Genomic DNA, 20,455 nt, shown 5'->3' on the forward strand with positions numbered 1-20,455 from the left:
AATTTTATAGGTAAAATGTGGTCTGGGCGGGTAATATACAAAATATGTACATTTTTGGTAATAAACTTTCATATATGGTATAGGAAGGAAAAATCCCTACAATATATGTGCACCTGAACTCATCACTGATCTCAGTGATACCTTTGCCAATCAGTTACAGGTTAGAATATTATGTTCTTTCCTATCTCTTAAATCTTGGATTAATCTTCCTTTTTTCCGACCTAGCATTTTAGGATTTTCTCTTGGAAAAATAAAAAAAGAATATTCTTTAACATGAGAATTTCTATTTGCATTTGGTAAGACAGAAGTCATTTATTGTAAAATATTTTTTATGAGAAAGTTATTTTGGTGCTAATTAGTTACCAAAAAAGTACTAGTATTTTTTAAGAAAAATGACTTCCGTTACTTATTATTAATAATAATATTTTTGAATGATGCGTCCCCGACACGATGGCCGTGCGATCCGTCGAGTTATCATGAATCATACTAGTACTTTTTCTTAAAAAATTTTCGGACCCAAGAAAATATTTGGTGTTGAAATCAAAACAAGGTTGGAGTTTTTTTTTCTCTCTACATGCTCTCGGCGTAGCTTAGCGTGATTGCTATCTTGCGCACACAACCCTGGGAGGTAGAGGAAGACCCAAGAAAAATAATACGAAGGTTCCATTATCGGAATTCATCACATCGGCGAGTAGAAAGGGAGAGGCGGAGAAACAATCAACACCACAAGGAGCCCTAATTCGAGGAAAGGATTTGAACACACTGATACCAAGCGGGGGACTGATAATAAGCGCTTCAAATGCAAGTCGAAACTCAGAAAGTGGAAGTAAAAACAAGCAAGTAGATGGAAAACAGACTGAAGGGCAAGGATCGAAAGGGAATGGAAGTGAAATGGATGCGAGGGAAATTGTAAGCCCTAGCAATAACAGGAATCAATTAATGGAAATTGGGGGAAATGCTGGCAACAAAACAACAAAAAGAAGGATCAAGTGTTCCAGTACAAACGAGCACAAATCCTAGAGGAGATATGCAGGGTATGGAGAAAGGTCAAGCGACAAACAAAGGAATTACAGATGCAAAGTATGAGACAGTTAAAGCAACAGAAGCAAAAACCACTGCTGGACCCAATTCCTAGGCAAACCTAGTAGCAGGGAATACCTATGCGGCTAGGGGAATGGGGCTCACATATGTACCTCCAATGATACAAAATGGGGAGAAAATAGTTGAATTACAGCAAGAGGAAGTTGAGAAAGAAACAGAGAAGTGGAAGATGGCAGTAATCATGTATGTTGTCAGAGATACACCTAGTATTGGAGCTGTGGAAAGGTTCATTGCTTTTAAATGGAATTTTGTAACAAAACCAAAGGTATACTACCGTAACGAAGGCTACTTTGTTGTTAAATTTAGTAGTATAGAAGAAAGGAATGAAGTATTATACTCAGGGCCAAGTACAATCAACAGTAGGCCAGTTATTACTAAGGCATGGGCTCCTGATTTTGATTTTGAGGAAGAAGTATTGAAGACCTTACCTTTATGGGTAAAACTGCCAAACCTGCATCTAAACTGCTGGGGAGCTGATTCTTTGAGTCGAATTGGAAGTGGATTAGGGACACCAATCTATGCTGATGAATGCACTACCAAAGTAGAGAGGATATCATATGCTAGAATCCTTGTAGAGATGGATATTACAAGACCTCTACCTATGAAGATAACAGTGAAAGATCCTAATGGAAGGAAATTTGAGCAAGCTGTTACATACGATTGGAAGCCTGTGTATTGTAGCACTTGTTTGCAGCTGGGACATAACTGCCTGAACAAGACACCAATGCAGCAATTAGAACCCAAACAAACAAAGCAGAGACAGGAGTGGAAACCTAAAGAACAGAACAAACCAAGCACTAGAAATGAAGGATCTCAAGATACTGAGGCAAGAAAGCAACCAGAAACTAATCAAGAAATAACTACAGACACTCAGAATCATCAACATTCACAGGATACAAAGGAGAAGTGGCAAGAGGTAAGGGGTAAATCTGCAGCTAAACAGAGTCATGTCACTACTACTGAAGAGAGACTGGTTATGGGAAATGGCTTTACTGCACTTACCAGAGCAAGTACTCAACAGATAAACATTAATACTGGAAGGATGGAAGGAGGACAATGTAGTCGTGGAAGGATGGAGGAGGCTATTTTTCCAGACCAAATATGTTATGATGTTGGTCATATGGAATGTTAGAGGCTTGAATAAAGCCTATAAGCAAAAGGAGATGCAGAGGTTCATCCGAGAGAATAAGGTTAGTATTATTGCTATAGTAGAACATAGGGTGCAAGAGAAGTACTCAAGCAAAATTAAATAGCCCCTCAGTGGAAATGGTGCACAAATTATGAATCTGGAGGTAAAGGTAGGATATGGATTGTATGGGAACCAAATGAAGTTGCATATACTACAATAAGCTACAAACCACAATATATTCATGGAGAGGCAACATTATTGGCTAGCAGGCAGGAGTTCACCTTCACAGCTATATATGGGCTCCACACAGTAGATGCAAGGAAGAGCTTATGGGCTGATTTGCTAAGCTGGAGTCACACTCAACAAAAACCTTGGCTCTGTATGGGTGATTTTAATGCAGTATTATCAGAAGATGATAGAAGTAATGGAAGTCCAATACAGGAATGGGAAGTTAGAGACTTCAAAGAATTCATGCTGAAGGCAGGGATGACTGAAATGAGAATAGTGGGAAGAAGTTTTACACGGACAAATTCACATGTGTTTAGCAGAATTGATAGGGTAGTGGTCAACTCCGAGTGGATAACAAAGATGCCACATTTGGATGCTATGGTTATGAACCCCTATTTCTCAGATCACTCCCCTCTTTGTATCAAATTTGGAGAAGAGCCACAGAACTTCAGACCTTTTAGGTTTTTTAACCATCTGGCAGACCATAAAGAGTTCTTACAAATTGTAACAAATGCCTGGACAGGAAAGGAAACAGCACAAATGTCAGGAATATGGAGGAAATTGAAAGCAGTAAAAGGAGAGTTAAAGAAACTGAATACAACTGAGTTTGCAGCAGTTGACAAAAAGGTGAAACATGCCAGGCAGCAATTACAAGAAATACAAGAGAAAATCAGAAATAACTATCAGCAAGCAAGATTGTTCGAAGAGGAGAAGGGATTGAAGAAACAACTGGAGAAATGGGTCAACATTGAAGAAAGTATTTTTAAACAAAAATCCAAAAATCAATGGTTGAAATTGGGTGACTCAAATTCTGCTTTCTTCTTTGCCAATATGAAGAGCAGAATTAGCCAAACCAAGATCAGAAGTCTGATGACTACTACAGGAGAAATAGTTCAGACTATGGAAGCAATTGAAAAGGAGATTGTAGATTTTTACAAAGAGCTACTTGGATCATCAGCAACAGCCCTACCAGCCATTCATCCGAGAGTTATGAAGGAAGGGAAGATGCTAAATAGAAAGCAACAGTTGAAACTCATAGAACCTGTCAGAGAAGAGGAAGTGTACAATGCTTTGAAGAATATTGATGATTTAAAAGCACCGGGATGTGATAGATTCAATTTATTTTTCTTCAAAAAATCATGGGGTATCATTGGTAAGGAGATCACAAAGGCAGTCTAGCATTTCTTTACTACAGGGGATATGTATCGACCTGTCAATGTAACAACAGTCACTCTAATACCTAAGGTGCACCATCCTTCAACCATCAGGGATTTTAGCCCTATATCTTGCTGCACAGTTCTGTACAAAATTATCTCTATGATTCTGATTAATAGGTTGCAAGAGGTAATGGATCATTTAATTGATAACAGCCAGTCAGGTTTTGTGCCAGGAAGAGTAATTGCTGATAATATAATCCTGAGTCATGAGTTAGTAAAGGGATATAGAAGGAAGGGTATCTTACCTAGATGCATGATGAAGTTAGATTTGCAGAAGGCGTATGACTCAATAGAATGGGAGTTCCTTAAACAAGTCTTAATAAGTATGAATATTCCTGAGAAGTTTGTTCAATAGGTGATGAAGTGTGTGAGTACTGTGTCCTATTCAATCCTTATAAATGGGAATCCTACTGAACCATTTCAAGCTAGGAAAGGACTACGACCCAATGTCACCTTATTTGTTTGTACTTGGCATGGAATATCTTACTAGGAATTTGAAGAAGTTGAGGAATGATCCTAGCTTCAATTTTCACCCCAGATGTGATAAGCTGAACATCACTCAGCTTGGTTTTGCAGATGATTTGGTATTGTTCTGTAGGGGAGATACTGTGTCTGTGCAAATGATGTATGAATGTTTCAAGGAATTCTCTAAAGCATCTGGACTTAAAGCAAATGTTGCTAAGAGTTCCATATACTTTGGAGGTGTTCCACATGAAGTTCAACTGAAGATTCTACAAGCTGTGGGATTTTCCAAAGGGGAGTTACCTTTCAAGTACCTGGGGATACCTCTTAGCACCAAGAGGATATCAATAGCTCAATGTCAACCATTGGTGGATAAAATCCTTGGTCGAATAACAGCCTGGACATCAAGATATCTATCATATGCTGGAAGGTTGCAACTAATCAAAACTGTGCTATTCTCCATACAAATATATTGGTCGCAGATATATGTGCTGCCTAAAAAGTTGATAAAGAAGATAGAAGCTGTGTCCAGAACCTTTTTATGGACAGGGGGAGTGGATACATCAACAAAAGCTCTTCTAGCTTGGGAGAGAGTTTGTATGCCAAAAACTGTTGGAGGCTACAATGTACTGGAAGTATCAACATGGAATAGGGCTGCAATCTGCAAATTATTATGGAATCTCTGCAAGAAGAAGGACAAGCTTTGGGTGCAATGGATTCATATGTACTATGGTAAGAGGCAAACTGTATGGGAAACTAATCCTAAGAATGCATCTTGGATAGTTCAAAAGATTATCAAGGATAAGAAGTACTTTGAAGAAATTGGACTAACTGTGAATGAAGTAGCTGGGTGGAAGACTCTACCGATTAAAAAATTATACAATACCATGAGAGGTGAATTTCAGAAAGTGACTTGGAGAAGGTTAACTTGCAACAATGTAGGAGCTCCAAAATGGTTATTTGTGCTAAACTTGGCTATACAGGGAAGGCTGCTCACAAGAGACAGATTGAACAACTAGGGAATAAATGATGATTTGAGCTGTCCTATGTGCAATGAAAAAAATGAGACAATGAATCATTTGTTCTTTAGCTGTGTGGTATCCAAAGAGGTCTGGGAAAAGATTCTAAAATGGCAAGGCATTTCGAGAGATGCTCTAGACTGGCAGAAGAAAATTGAATGGGCAGAAAGGAATGCAAAGGGTAGAAGTCCAGAAGCACAGTTGTATAGAGTAACGCTGGCTTGTGTGGTATATCATATATGGAGAGAAAGGATTATGCGAGTATTTCAAGGACAACAACTCAAAGAAGTGCTAGTGAGGCATATTGTTCAAGAGGTGACAAGTAGAGGGCGGATGAAGAATAGACTAGTAAAGAAGCTTGAGACATTAAATTTTTATCCATAGAAGTATAGGAGATGAGTAGTTAGAGATGTTATGAGCCTTGGGTATGTCTAGGCTCAGTTTGCTTTGGTCTGTAAATATCGATACTGGTAAATAAAAATTTTTTACTTACCAAAAAAATAATAATATTTTTATTTATTATTTCCCTTAGAATAACTCTCTGGAAAATAATTTCCATCGTACCAAACACAGCAGCTTAATCGATTTAGTTTCGGTAAGTTAATTTTGTTTCGTAGCTTCGATTTAGTTTCGGTAAGTTAACTTTTGTTTCGTAGTTTCTCATTACTGCAGTATTATATGGTCTTCTATGTCCTTTTACTATGAAAAGTTGAAAGATTTTTTTGGTTAATTTAAATGCAGCATTTATATAATCTAGGTGCAAGGAAATTTGGAATTGTGAGCATTCCAACGATTGGATGCTGTCCGGCTATACGTAGTGTAACACTGGTGGAGCCTGTAATGAGACACTTAATAATTTATACAACACTCAGCTTGCTGCAAAAATTCAGCTCAAAAAATCCAGGAGTGAAATTTTTGTAAACGCTACTGTGTTAAAACACAAAATCAGAAACACTGTTAGAAGAAAAAACTGGAAAAACAGTAAAGTATAAAAGATATTCCGAGTCCACAATTTGCTTGTGCGTCCTTAAAGAATTTTAACCCCCTCACACGTTGCCAAGGTAATGGATTAAATCCTCCCAGGATGAAACGGAATAAACCTTCCTGCAACAGTGGCAATACAAACTGCAGGATACCAACAACTCAAAGAACGGAGCAAAATCACACTTACGAATTTAGAAGAGATTCTGCGAAATAGAATGCAGGATTTTCAGAAGGAAGGAAGTTCTGTAATTTTTCAGTGTATCGAAAATGCAGCCATGCCTTAGAATTTATAGGCAATTATCGGAAGAGGTGTGATGTCTGTTCAGGAAAAGTGTTTATTCAAAAGGGAAAAATTAACGTTCAGCGTTTTTGGATTTCAGATTTCAGTTAATTTCGTTAATTAACTGACTGACTTTTAATTAATTAAATAAATTTTGTCCAAAAAATAATCTTATAAATCCAAAGCCGAAGCCGAGCCGAGCAAGCGACGACGACAGCGCGAGTGTTCATTCTCTTCAACTCCTTTTAAGAGCTCTAAGAAGTGATCCTATATATATACACACAAATGTAGTTGTCCCTCACCAATGAGGGACAAAGTTCAAGACAAAAGCTCATTTTATTCAAATTTTTATTTCCCTCCATTTTATTTCCCACCATTTTCAATTCACACTCTTAGACTTTTAAAGCCCAATGCTTAAAGTCTTTAAAACCCAATGCTTAAGTCCAACAATTTTCACTTGGAAATTCTTACTTGATGAGTGTCATTGATAATGCAGTTGCATCAGGTAATTATTGATATAACTATTTCAGATTAAATCAAGGAATAAGTGGGTGCAAACTCGTGAATATACCCTAATTTGGGAAACTGAGTTGTTCATCCCCGTTTGGACTTGAATCAATCGGTTGATGTTTGAACATGAAGATATTTGGAAAACAGATGTTAAAAGTGTTTTAAGTTTTATAAATAAGAGGAAAAAAAGTTTTCACTCACAAAAATTCAACTGTATTTTATTGTCATCAATATCAAAAAACGGATACTCGAGATAAGAATATCCTATTAATCCTTGAAAACTAGAGATAAGAATATTATTATCTTCATTTTAAATGTCATTTTAGCCACACAACTTTGGTCCAAAACAAGTGTTACTTTAGAAAATTAAGAAGGCATAATTATTGTTTCAATCTACTGTTGCTCCTATAAATAATCCACAAAATTAATTTTTTAAAAGAGTCTCTCAACAATTATTACTGTTTTTAATTAGAGATAAAAAGTTATTTTAGTCAAACAATCTTTATAATTAGCTAGTACCATTAATAATGTGTGTGCGCGTCAATACATTTAAAATTGATAGCCCGTTTGACCAGGCCGAAAAAATCAGCTTATTTTGAGAAGTGTTTTTTTTTTTCAAAAGTGCTTTTCTCAAAAGTACTTTTGGTGAGAAGAAGTTTGTGTTTGACTAATTAATTTGAAAAACACTTCTGAGCAGCAATTAGTGTTACTGTTTTTAAGTGTATTTTTTTCAAAAGTGTTTTTCAAAAAAGTACTTTTAAAGAGGAGCTACTTTTTCTGCTTCCCCAAAACTTCTTCTTTTTCCCAAAGTTACTTTTTTTCTTTCAAAAGCTTAGCCAAACACTTTAATTTTAGAAAAAAACACTTTTAACAAAAAAAAAAAAAAAAAAAACTTTTGCCTCAAAAGAAGGCCAACAAACTATGAGTAGTACTAATTGTTTACTTGTGATGGGGTAGGTTTTGAAGAAGTTGAATCAGGGTGCTGTGGGACAGGACCTTTCGGAGGAAAAAGTAAATGTACTCCAAAATCTGATGTTTGCGAGAAGCGCGACAAATACTTGTTCATCCAACTCAGAAAGCATCTGAAAAGGCAGCTTTGTCTCTTCTTTATGCAAGTGGACAGGAATTTGTCACACCCATCAACTTCAGTACATTGGCAAGTATTCAGCTGTGAATTGTTATAACCTACTGCCAAAAGCAAAGAAATTAAATAAAAGGCAGCAGCTAGTTAATTAATTCGCACAGAGGGATTACGCAACGTAGAAGTATTTCACACAATTGTCAACAATGCTGATTTTGGTTTGGCCTACCCAAAAAAAGAAAGAATACAGTAGATTATTTTGTTCTTTCTGGAAAAATAATACATGGCCATTTGTATTGTAAAAACCATTGTTACTGAAAATATACTCGACAAAAACAGCATATATATATTTGGTCTATTATACTATTCAATCTCTTTCTGCTTTGTTTTCTTGTTAACTATTGAATGCTTGTTCTGTGTTTCTAGTCTACGGCTAATAAACCAATAATGTTTGAAATAGTGAAGTTCTCTGTTTGAAGCACTAAAACTGGAGCACTAATATTTGATGCCTAACCATGTAAGATGCGTTTGTATTGCTTTGGCCGTTCAAATATGTCCCTCTATTATGCATGAATTAACTTTTCCCTCCCTTACTATCCATCTAAAAATGTCCCTAACGTTATTCGAGTGGCTCAAATATACCCCTTCTTTGTTAGAACAGTTCAAGGTACACTCAATACCATATGGTACTGACATTTTGGTGATATGGACACGACATGGCACGCCACGTCACCATGTCCATCCCGAGTGACTTGTAATACTTTCGCCGTGCACATACAGATTTATGAAAGCTTTAAATTATCTCACTAAGAGTAAAATAAAAAATTTAAAGTTAAACTATATTTAAATACATAAATTTGTCATATCAAAACTCAATCATGTGCCTATGTAGTCTCATTTTGTGGCACAAATTCAGGAGTCCATCGGAAAGTTATTACTACACTAGTTTTGTCCCTGAATTTGAATTCAATCTCTTAGGGTGTGTTTGGAAAATTACCCGATAATTGAAATTTTGGTGTAATTATTATGGTAGTAATTACACAATATAGTAATTACGATGACATGTTTGTTTGTTATAACGTAATTACACTGTAATTACAAGTAAACTGTTTGGTTGCATATGTGTAATTACACAATTAGATTAAATTATAAATGGAGCAATTATCAAAATTAAAAGTTAATTTAATAAATATATGCATATTAAATGATTGTTTATATTAAATTCGGTATACGATGCATATTTTTTCTTAAGTATACATTAACTATATATATAAAACTAATATTATAAAAATAATTGATATATATTTTTCAAATTAATAATACTTGGTTAATTAATTATAAAAACTAAAAACATAGGTTTTGTAAGAACATCATGCTCATGAAATGCATGTTTGATACAATAAATATATATATATATATATATATATATATATATATATATATATATATATATATATATATAAAATATCATAACACTATTCCAATGTTTGACAAAGTATCAATTCTAACTAAAAAATAAACAACATGCAATGTGAAATAACAACCCAATACTACTAAAATAAGTAAATTGGAACGATAAATATAACACAATTTTAAAATAAAATAAAAATATTTTAACATATGTCAAATTCCAACATAATAAAAATAAGTTCCAATACAACTTAAGATTAACAAACATAATTATAACCTCATTCAACAACAAAATTCTACTTTAATGGCGAATGAAATTTTTATTCATCACCAGACAAAACATATACATCAGCTAAGGTCAAATAACAGAAAAATAATAGCACATATAAAACATCTCCTATAAAACTAAAACTCTATAGCTTATTTACATTTGCCTATGTTGTTCTAGTTATAAAAATTTTCGATCTAGGCAATCTCTCATCCAATGTATGCATTCTTCTTTCACTTGTTTGCATAAGCTCTGTGGCCTTGGGACTTTGCTTTGTCACAGTGCTTCATTCATTGCCTTCCATATACCATATATCAATGCAGACATAATGGCAAGCACAAAGTTTTTCCTTAGTCGCCCTTTTACATTTCTTGTATTTTTTTTCTAAAGACCTTCCAGTTTCATGTTATGCACTCCTATCCTCAGCCATTATAGTGTCCCAGTAATGCATGCTTTGGAGAAGTGGCATTCAAAAAATAAGTGTGATATGGTCTCTGTTGCTTGCCCACATATCACACAGGTTGTCTTGACTTATTCCTATTCATGCAAGCCTGTCCTTTGTTTGTAGTCTTCCATGCATGGTTAGCCAGCATATAAAGCTATGCTTGGGTATATTTAAGTTGTTCCACACCGAAGCTCGATGTTGCCATTGTGCCTGACTTCCCCTTAGCCATTCATATCCACTTTCAATCGTGTATTTTCCACCTTGAGAGATCCAGCGGTTATATAATACCCACTTGCCATTTTATCTTTGATATGACATATCTTCTTCCAATACCAACTTATGTCCTGGGGTACTTCATAGTCCCACCAAGATTCTTATTTTATATAAAGGTGATTAAACCACTTTACCCATAGTTTATTTGCTTTCTAAGCAATATTCCATACATATTTTCCTATTGCAGCATCATTCCAGTTCACACATTCTGTAACTCCTAGACCTCCTTCCTTTTTTGGTCTACATACCAGATCCCAGGCTATCAGTGGTACCCTGTTTGTGTTCACCTTCCCATCCCAGAGATAATTCCTACATATAGCTATTATTCTTTTCAGGACTGCTCTAGGTAGTATAAAGATAGATGACAATACCCATGTGTGTGCATTAACACTGAGTTTATCAGTTGCACTCTACCAGCATAGGATAGTGTTCTTGATCCCCAACCTCTAATTTTAGCAGTCAGTTTATCCACCAACATTTCACAGTCTACAACTGATATCTTCCTTGATGTAATAGGGACTCCGAGGTACCTGAATGGAGCTTGCCTTTTTGGTAACTAGTAATCTCACATGTCTTCCAAGTGTTGCATATTCATGTTTACACTGAAAATGTTTGATTTTGCTGCATTGGTAGTTAGTCCTGATGCCTCCGGAAAGGTCTTTAGTCATCTGAGCATTAACATGACTGAGTGGTAATCTCCTTTGCAAAACAGAAGAAAATCATCTGCAAAACAGAGATGATTTAGCTTCATGCTTCTATATTTTGTGTGGAATTCAAATCCCTTTTGTTGTGTCACCAGCTTCAATATTCTTGTTAGATATTCCATGCATGTAACAAATAGTAAAGGTGAAACAGGTCCCCTTGTCGAAGTCCCCTTTTCCCTTTAATCTTCCCATATAATCCTTCATTGATTGCAACTGTATATTGGGGAGTCGATATGCATGCCATGATCCATTTGATGATCCTTGCTGGGAAGTTCAAAGCATGTAACATTTCCTCCACAAATGCTCATTCCACAGAGTCGTATGCTTTTCGAATATCAATTTTTATTAGGTAGCTCTTTGTCGTATTCTTTCTATTGTATAGCATCACTAGATCCTGGCAAATTAGTATGTTTTGTACAATAGTTCTACCTGCTACAAATGCACTTTGATTCTCCAAGATTATACAAGGCAGTATTTGCTTGAGCCTGTTACACATCATTTTTGATATCACTTTGCATATTGTGTTGCAGCATGCAATTGGACGATAGTCTCCCACTTTATCTGCATGTTTTGTTTTTGGAATGACTGTTATCACTGTGCTATTCAGTGCCTTCAACATCTTCCATATAGAAAAGAATTCTAATACACCCTCTGTTAGATCATTCCCTACAGTCCTCCAACAATCTTTGAAGAAGTTGCTCCCATATCCATCTGGCCCTGGTGCTTTTTCTCCATCAATGTCCCATAGTGCTTGTTTTACCTGTGCACTTGTGAAATCAGCTTCAAGCATTACCCTCCATTCTTCATTCACAATAGGTCCTGCTCTAACTAAGCTGCTGCAAACATGTTTTCTGTTGTCTTTTTTTATCCCCAGTAGTTTTATATAGAACTCTACAAATGCCCTTGCAATTCCCTCAATATTATTTATTGTTTGACCCCATCTTCCTTTATGGAGAATATCCTATTTTCATCCCTTCTTGCTTTCATAAAGCTGTGAAACATCTTTGTGTTTTGGTCTCATGAGTCAACTACTGCACCTTTCTCTTCTGTCTAAGGTTAATTCACTTGCTACTTCAGCCTGCTATTGGTCTTTGACAGCTACTGCTCCTCTCCTATGAGTGTTTTGTTCATAGGATCAAGTTGAACCTTTTTCTAGCAATCCAATAGTTGTTCTTTAGCTTTTTCTGCACTGAGTACTACTACATTGAAAGAAGCCTTTAGAACTCTTTTCAGCATATTTAGTTTCCCCATTAGTTGGTACATCTTTGTTCCTTCTCCTTATCTCCTAGCTTCTCTTGACTTTGTTTTGAAAATCTGGTGTTGTTTTCCACATATTGAAGTGTTTGAATGGTCTGCTTGTGCTTGTGATTCCCTCCTTCCAATGTACCACTACAAGACAGTGGTCATACAAGCCTTCACTCATGAAGTTTACTTCCGAAATCATCCCGAGGCCCCCAGGACCTCAACTAAAGGCACCAACAAGTCTAATACCACTGTCCAAACTTGTACCAATCCTTAAAACACCTATAACAACATCGAAACCTCAAATTAACCATGGATTCAAGCCTAAGAACTCCAAATTTCCCAAAATACGCTTTTGATCAAAAAGTCTATCAAATCTCGTCCAAATGACCTGAAATTTTGCACACACGTCACATTCAACACTACGAAGCTACTCCAACTTTCAGAATTCCATTCCGACCCTCGAATCAAAATCTCACTATCGAACCGGAAACTTCAAAAATCTAACTTTCGGCATTTCAAGCTTAAATTAGCTACGGACCTCCAAAATACAATCCGACCATGCCCCTAAACCCGAAATCACCCAACGGAGCTAACGGAACCATCGAATTTCCATTCGGAAGTCGTCTTCACACTGTTCTGACTACGGTCAACTTTCCAACACTTAAGCTCTCATTTACGGACTAAGTGTCCCAAAACTCTCCGAAATTCAAAATCGACCATCTCGACAATTCAAAATAGCAGAAATAAATACGGGGAAAGCAGTAAATAGGGGATAGGGGCGTAAATTCTAAAAATGACCGGCCAGGTCGTTACATCCTCCCACACTTAAACATTCGTTCGTCCTCGAACGAGCATAGAGACATACTTGAAGTAGTGAAAAGATGAGGGTACCGGTTGCGCATATCCTACTCGGTCTCCCAGGTCGCCTCCTCGACCGGCTAACCTCGCCACTGAACCTTCACCGATGCAATGTTCTTTGACCTCAGCTTCCTAACCTGCCTGTCCAATATTGCCACTGGCTCCTCAACATAAGATAGATCCTTTTCCAACTGGACTGAGCTGAAATCCAACACGTGCGACGGATCACCGTGATACCTCCGGAGCATCGAGACCTGAAATACCGGATGAACTCCTGCCAAGCTGGGAGGTAAGGCAAGCTCGTAAGCAACCTCCCCAACGCGTCTCAAAATCTCAAAAGGGCCAATAAACCTCTGATAACTAGGGATTTTGATACATTTTATACTCCTTCTTGCTTATGTTTTGATTAGAAATTTGTACAAAATAGTCCCAAAAGACTCACAAGTTGTGCTTGATTGCAGGTTTGATCAACAAAGTGACAAGATGTCAAAGGTTAGCTCAACAAGGAGTGAAACTTGCACAAGTTCCAAGACAGGACAAAGCTCAGGCAAAACAGGGCCAATGCAGCCGCACACCATTCTGTGCGGTCCGCACAAGTGAGGTTCAGAGAGTTTGATTTCCAGGCCAACAGGCAATGCAGCCGCATGGGATTTACTGCAGTCCGTATTGGAGTCACTGCGGCCGCACTCGATTTAGTGCGGTCCGCCGAGCCAAGAATCAGAGAAGTGCCAGTTTTGAGTTTGAAGCCCAATGCGGTCCACGCTCCATTTCATGCGGACCGCACTAGAAGCCACCGCGGCCGCACTCGATTCTGTGCGGTCCGCATTGCCCAAGTTCAGAGAGCAGTTTTGTAAAGTCAGAGCCCTAGTGCGGCCGCATGTGATTTTGTGCGGTCCGCACTAACCCTGCGTGGGGTATTTTTGTCCAGATTTGTCAGCTTAATATAAATAGCTTATTTTCCATTTTTAGGATAAGCGGATAGTTAGTACTGAAAGCTGCGCTCGTGGGTTCGAATATTTTAGCTGTTTTGAGTAATTTTAGCTTCATTTCAACATTGAATCTTCAAGTTTAATTCAGCAATTAATTAATATGAGTTCTTCTTCATCTATTTCTTTGTTTTTGTCTCTAATATGAGTAGCTAGACCCATCAACTAGGGTTGTGGCTCAACCCTAGTGTGGGTAACTGATGGGTCTTGTATTTTAGGGCTTGATTGACTATGGGTGTTTGATATTTTGGCTAATTTCATGTTTTATTGCTAAATTAGTGGTTGCAAACACTAGTTTGTGTTTAGTTGGCTTTAGCTCTTCTTGAGAAAGAGAGCCTAAGTGTTACACCCCAAGTTTTCACACGTGAGAGTACGTCGTAAGTCATTGATGTAAGCTCGAAAATGAGATTATATTTGGAAGCAAATAAAGTAAGTTAATCATGTTACCTTGGAGGTTACAAATATTTAAGATCATGAATAACAAGTACCAAAAGGGTTGGAAAGCTTAGTCGCTAAACGAATTGAAGAAAATAAGTTTCGTCAAAAATCGACAAGTTTGGAATGTTATAACATATTCTTTTGGGGTGAGACTAGGGTGATTAACATGATTAGGAGGTTAATTTATGAGTTATTGTAGTCGTATTATAGTCGTGTGTTATGTTTTTAAGTCAAACGAGTTATGGAACAAAAGTTAGCAAAGATCATCACAAGTTGCATTTATAATGTGCTGAAATTTAGGTCAAATGTAGATGCACTTTTCTCCCAATATACTTGGCATAAATGGATGATCTACATATCAAATTGAAGATCTACGAGTCTAGTTTCCAACGCATTAAACCATTCGTCAATACGACATCGGAGTAGAGAGATATTCGCATTTTCGCGAGACCGCGCAAGCAGCTCCCAATGGGACCCACTTAGGCGGTGGTCGACCTACTTCACTTTATAAACGATTTGGACGCCTATTTTTCACTTATTTTCAACTCAACTTCGTCTCCAAACTTCTCCTAACCCTTCTAAACAGATTCCACAAGTGTTTGAAGTGATTCCAAAGTGATTACACCATATCTCAACATCAAAACTTAGCTCTAGTGAAGAACAACACCTCTTTGAGGTTGTGTTGTCATTGAGGATTGTTGTGGGCTGTATTTGGATGAAATTCCAAGTTGTTGCTGCTGTCTAAGGTGAGTATAACAGCCTACTAATTGTGATTAAGCTTGCTTGTATGTTGGTTAAGTTGTTAGGATGATAAACTACAAGATAGTACTTGGATTAGCTTAAGTCACTTCTATGGTGTTGTATTGCTATTGAGGGTTGTTGTGAGCTGAATATAACTTGGATTTCGACTTGAAGTTACTATAGGAGTTGTGTGTATTGTCTTCTTGCATGTGCTTAAGGTTATCTTGATGTTGATTAAGTTAAATGGATGGAGTAGACATCAACTAGTGAATAAAGCTACTAATTGAAGATAGTTGGAGTTGAGGATTGTTTCCTTTGTTATAAATATATGGTATAAGGATGGAATCATTGATGAATGACTTCATTATCATGTTAATGATACTGTTAAATTAATGTAAGAAGTCTATAAGGGGTGATATGGGTTATACGGATTCCAATCGGAGCTTGCCGCTCGTCGTGAAGTAGTTGTGACTTGTTGTTGTTATATGGTGTCTTGTTATTGATATTTATAGGTTGCTGGACTTCCCTGGCTGTTGTTGTTGGTATATGGTATTGGAGGAGGCCCTTGTTACAAGGGAGATGCTGCCCGAATTTACGTAGACGAGCTACTAGCTTAAGTTACAGACTTAGCCTTTGCTCAACACTGATTTTGAATCTCCTTATGCTATGATAGATCGAGTTGACTTGTTTGAAGAGTTGCTTAGAAGGTATTAAGGACTCAACATGTTTAAGGTATGTTAAGGCTCTTCCTTCATTCTTTTGGCATGATCTAAAGTGAAACGAACATAAACGATACGCTATTTCATAATGAATCTACTCCTAGCAACTAAGGTTGTCCATGTTATTCTTTCCTTACAAAGTTATTCCAAGAAAGTATATATGATCCTTGAGTCCTAGTGAAGTTCATATTGATGGTATGATGTCCATAATGTTAATCGATGGTGCAATGACCTTATGTCACTCCAAAAGGTTTAGAACGTGACTCCATGAGTCCAGCATGCATTATATATGTATCTACTTTACTCTACCGAGCCGCGCTATAGTCGGCCGGGTATGGCACCTATTGTGCAACCACTGATCAGTTGGGTTTACCGAGCTCCACGTGGCCGGGTACGATTCTACCGAGCCTTATGATGGCCGGGTACGTTTTTACCGAGTCCTCTTTGAGGCCGGGTATGATATGATGATGATGATGCCCACAGAGGCGTATGTTTTTAAAAGTTTATGTATATATATGTATTATGCATTTCATGTCAGTAGCCCCCAGAGGCACTCAGATGTTACAGGTTGTATCTCCTCTATCTCTCTTTACGTTACTGATCTTGTTTATGCTTTCCTGCCTTACATACTCGGTACTTTATTCGTACTGACGTCCCTTTTGCCTGGGGACGCTGCGTTTCATGCCCGCAGGTCCCGATAGACAGGTTGACATTCCTCCTAGTAGGCTATCAGCTCAGCGAAGGTGTTGGTGTACTCCACTTGCTCCGGAGTTGCCTATTTGGTCAGTATGCTTTGGATATGTATTGATTGGTATGGCGGGGCCCTGTCCCGACCTTTATGATTTTATGTACTCTTAGAGGCTTGTAGACAGATGTCAGGTGTATGGATACTTGTATGGCCTTGTCGGCCTATGTCTTGAGTTTACAAATGGTCATGTCGGCCTTATAGGCCCGTATGTCACATGTATAAGTTTGTATATCATGTTGGGTCATCATATGTTGAGTATTCCCTTATGTTTTATTCTTGTTATCTCATGACATGTTTTCTATCTCATTTACCCTTGATAGTATGATAAGAAAGATATGTTACGTTGGTACTCGGTTGAGTAAGGCACCGGGTGCCCGTCGCGGCCCTTCGGTTTGGGTCGTGACAAAAGTGGTATCAGAGCAGTTCTGTCCTAGGGAGTCTACAAGCCGTGTCTAGTAGAGTCTTGTTTATGGGTGTGTCGTGCACCACACTTATAAGCAGGAGGCTACAGGGCATTTAGGACTGTCACTCTTTCTTCTTATTCTAGATCGTGTGGTAGAGCTCAGTTGTAAGAATTCAAACTCCTAAATTCGACTTTAGTCGTAATACAACGATACCTACATCCACAAAGACAGTTGGTAAGAGATTGAATGTGGCTCTGGAAGAGCTGAGTTAGAGGAACTCGATTTTGCATCATGCTTATGATGAGTAAATGTAAGTTCTTCAGCAGATTATGTGTGTACTAAGTTGTGTGAGCTTCTTGATAAGGAGCCCCAAGGCATGAATATCTATCCACCCATATGGTAAAAAGTAATAAGAGAATCAGAAGGTAGATACAAGTTTCAACAAGCAAAAGAAGCAAGGTGAAGAAGGGTACGAGGTATCCAGTTAGTGAAGATTATCAGTTTTTACAATTCAGGCAGAGAAACATAAGTATTATGAGTTACTTTCAACAATTACAGAGATATATACAATTGGCCCCACCCATCTCAGTTATGCCCTATGGGAGTTGGCAAATATAGTTTAAGAGAAGAAGGGGATAGTAAGATCCAATTGGGGTTAGAGTAACCCAAGATGGTAGATGGATTATTATCATTAGCTAACATTTCCGAGGGTTATTGCAAATGTTGTAATAGTTCTCCTTGTGAGACACCCCGATGGTGCAATCTAGAATAGTACACTTAGATATGAATACTAGAATGTCTGTAAAAAAAAAATTTAGAAGGTTGGCACTGGAATCCTAGAAGGGATAAATATTTACCTTTGTATGGCTCCCGTTCCTAGTAAAGAGAGAATGCTAGGTGACCTGAAGAGCCATTGAGATGAAGCAAGGGGAGCTAAAAGCGAAAGAATGTTTTGTTGAAGTTTTCATAATAAGGTGATAAACAGAAATATTCGCCAGAGAATAAGAAGAGAGTAATTGAAGTATTATGAGTAAGATGTGATAAATGATGATAACGGTAAATCAAAATATGACACGATGATAGAGTCTACAGTCAAGTGAAGGAATAGACAAGAGGTGACAGGCCTTGAGACAATAAAAGAGTATAGGCAAAAGGCTATATCCTCATACGAGAATTGAGTTGGTGACTCGAACATGATTACCAGAAGGAAAAAAAAATAAAACCCCCGTAGTAATAGAAATTAGTATGGTCTAGTAAACAAGATAGAACCGAACATGAATTAGGGACCGGAGGATTTGATAATAGTCGACATCGTGAGAATTTCAGAGATCGTGTTCCAACAGTAATAGAATAGACAACATACGAATAACCTTTGAAGGTCATTTAGGAAGACGCTTTCCTAAAGCAAGCACTCTGAACAGAGTTAATATTAAGGGACTAACTGTGCCAGTTACACTAGGTGTCACCTTAGTGCGTAAGAAATTAAGTTATCCCTTGTACAGAAGGTTACCATAAGACTATTAAGGTTCATTGATGATGTGAAAAGATGCCAACGATGAAGAGGTGAAACATCTATAGGTAGATCGTCGTAGTACTAAATCTTAGTACTCCCCTAAAGGGGGGAATATGGTGTGATATGGTATTAAGTCGGAATTAAGCGGTTCAGGTAACTATGGAATGGTAAAGGAAGAATGTGGTAAAAAGGAGAAAGGGATGATGTTGCATTTGTTCAGTTCCTACAGATATGTTGCGACTCCAGAACATTACACAAGCACGCCGTCGGAGAGAGGCAGTATGGGTTCCCACACCAGACGTTATTGATAAATAAGTGTGAATGAACACTTGATACATAAGGAGCCAGTACGAGTGGTAAGTTAAGATAAAGAAAATAACCCAAGAGAGATTATGCAGAATATATGTATATATGAGAATGGACCAACGAGTAATTAGTAGTTGATTCAGGAAGAGCCCGGTTATGGCTAGACAAGAAGTCACAGATAAATGAATAGATCATGCAAGATAAATGTAGTGAACCGCAGCATAGGGAATTCAGTCTCGTAGATACGAGATTGCAATCATCTGAAAATTTTCAGATAGGAGTTGAGACCGTTAAAGGTACCATTTAAGTTTTATGAAAATAAGAGAGAGTGCCAATAAGGAGACAATTAAAATTTGAGATTAAAAGTAACCCTACGAGCACAAGGGCATGAAGTTATGTAACTAAGGATTATTATAGGCAAGTAAGAACAACGAAAATTTCCTTCAGGTGTACGATATAACAAGCTCGCAACTTTACAAGAGCCAGAAGGTCTCTCTAAGTACTACAACGAAAGATTAGTTGAGGAAATAAGGAAGAAGGTTTCCACCTAAGCATAGTGAGCTAAAGAGTAAATGATCTTATAACAACAGCCTTGCTACAATATTGTATACACTCCATAAGAAAGTGGCACCTATCGTGGCTAATGAATGGAAAAAAAAAATAAAAGGAGATGTTTGAGATCATATGAGGTACAGGAAATTACAGTATTCGTGGGCAATAAGACAAGCCAATTATTCATGCAACAAGTGATAGAACGACCACGAAAAGTAATTGCTTACATTTAAGGACAACTGAGAAGGCACAAAAGGAAATTTACGGTTCTAGCAAGTTAAAGGAAGGTTGCGAGTAGTATAAATAGATCGGTGTAGGTCCTAAGGTGAAGCATTGTAGAGCAACAAGGTTTTAGGTAGATAGGAGTAAGGATATGAAAAGGTGAGTGAGAAGGTGACGAGAATATGTATGTCCTCGGGATTAAATCCATCAAAACAAGGGAGCTGATGATTTCCATATGTAATAAAAAGCTCGGTACAGCCTGAATGAACACAGAGGAGTCTAAGACTAGGAGCAATTAGAAGAGACGAAATGCTGCCCCGTTAGTAGAATAAGAGTGTAATTGTGATAGATAAAAGGATGACATTTAGGCCTTTGATTGAGGAACAATTTAAAGGAAAGGGATTTTATGAATTGCACGGGATTGGAATACCCCCATAAGATGAATCATGTTAGGATACTACGAAATACGGTTATTGAGGTATAGTATCGTCCCAAGGTGGATCGGGCAAATCACTTCAGATGTTCCCCGATAAGATGTGAGCCCTAGTGACAGTGTATTACGTAAGAGGTTGCAAGTTATCAGTGATAGATTATAGATCAACATTAAGGTGA

General features: G+C 37.5%; 1 protein-coding gene across 1 annotated transcript; it reads left to right on the forward strand.

The window, feature by feature from the left end:
* Positions 1 to 1,174: 1,174 nt before the first annotated feature.
* On the forward strand, positions 1,175 to 3,637 carry LOC109213514. The gene is made up of 2 exons (XM_019377321.1): positions 1,175 to 2,228; positions 2,400 to 3,637. The coding sequence occupies exons 1-2, from the start codon at positions 1,175 to 1,177 to the stop codon at positions 3,635 to 3,637; spliced, it is 2,292 nt and encodes a 763-aa protein (XP_019232866.1).
* Positions 3,638 to 20,455: the final 16,818 nt, after the last annotated feature.

This window comes from Nicotiana attenuata, unplaced genomic scaffold, assembly GCF_001879085.1.
Source record: "Nicotiana attenuata strain UT unplaced genomic scaffold, NIATTr2, whole genome shotgun sequence".
Lineage (NCBI taxonomy): Eukaryota > Viridiplantae > Streptophyta > Magnoliopsida > Solanales > Solanaceae > Nicotiana > Nicotiana attenuata.

Bases quoted from the DNA above. Each gene is read 5' to 3' on its own strand.
- LOC109213514 (XM_019377321.1), top strand. From the start codon at position 1,175: ATGGGGCTCACATATGTACCTCCAATGATACAAAATGGGGAGAAAATA. The intron at 2,229-2,399 runs GTTAGAGGCTTG...CTGGAGGTAAAG, and splicing joins TGATGTTGGTCATATGGAAT to GTAGGATATGGATTGTATGG.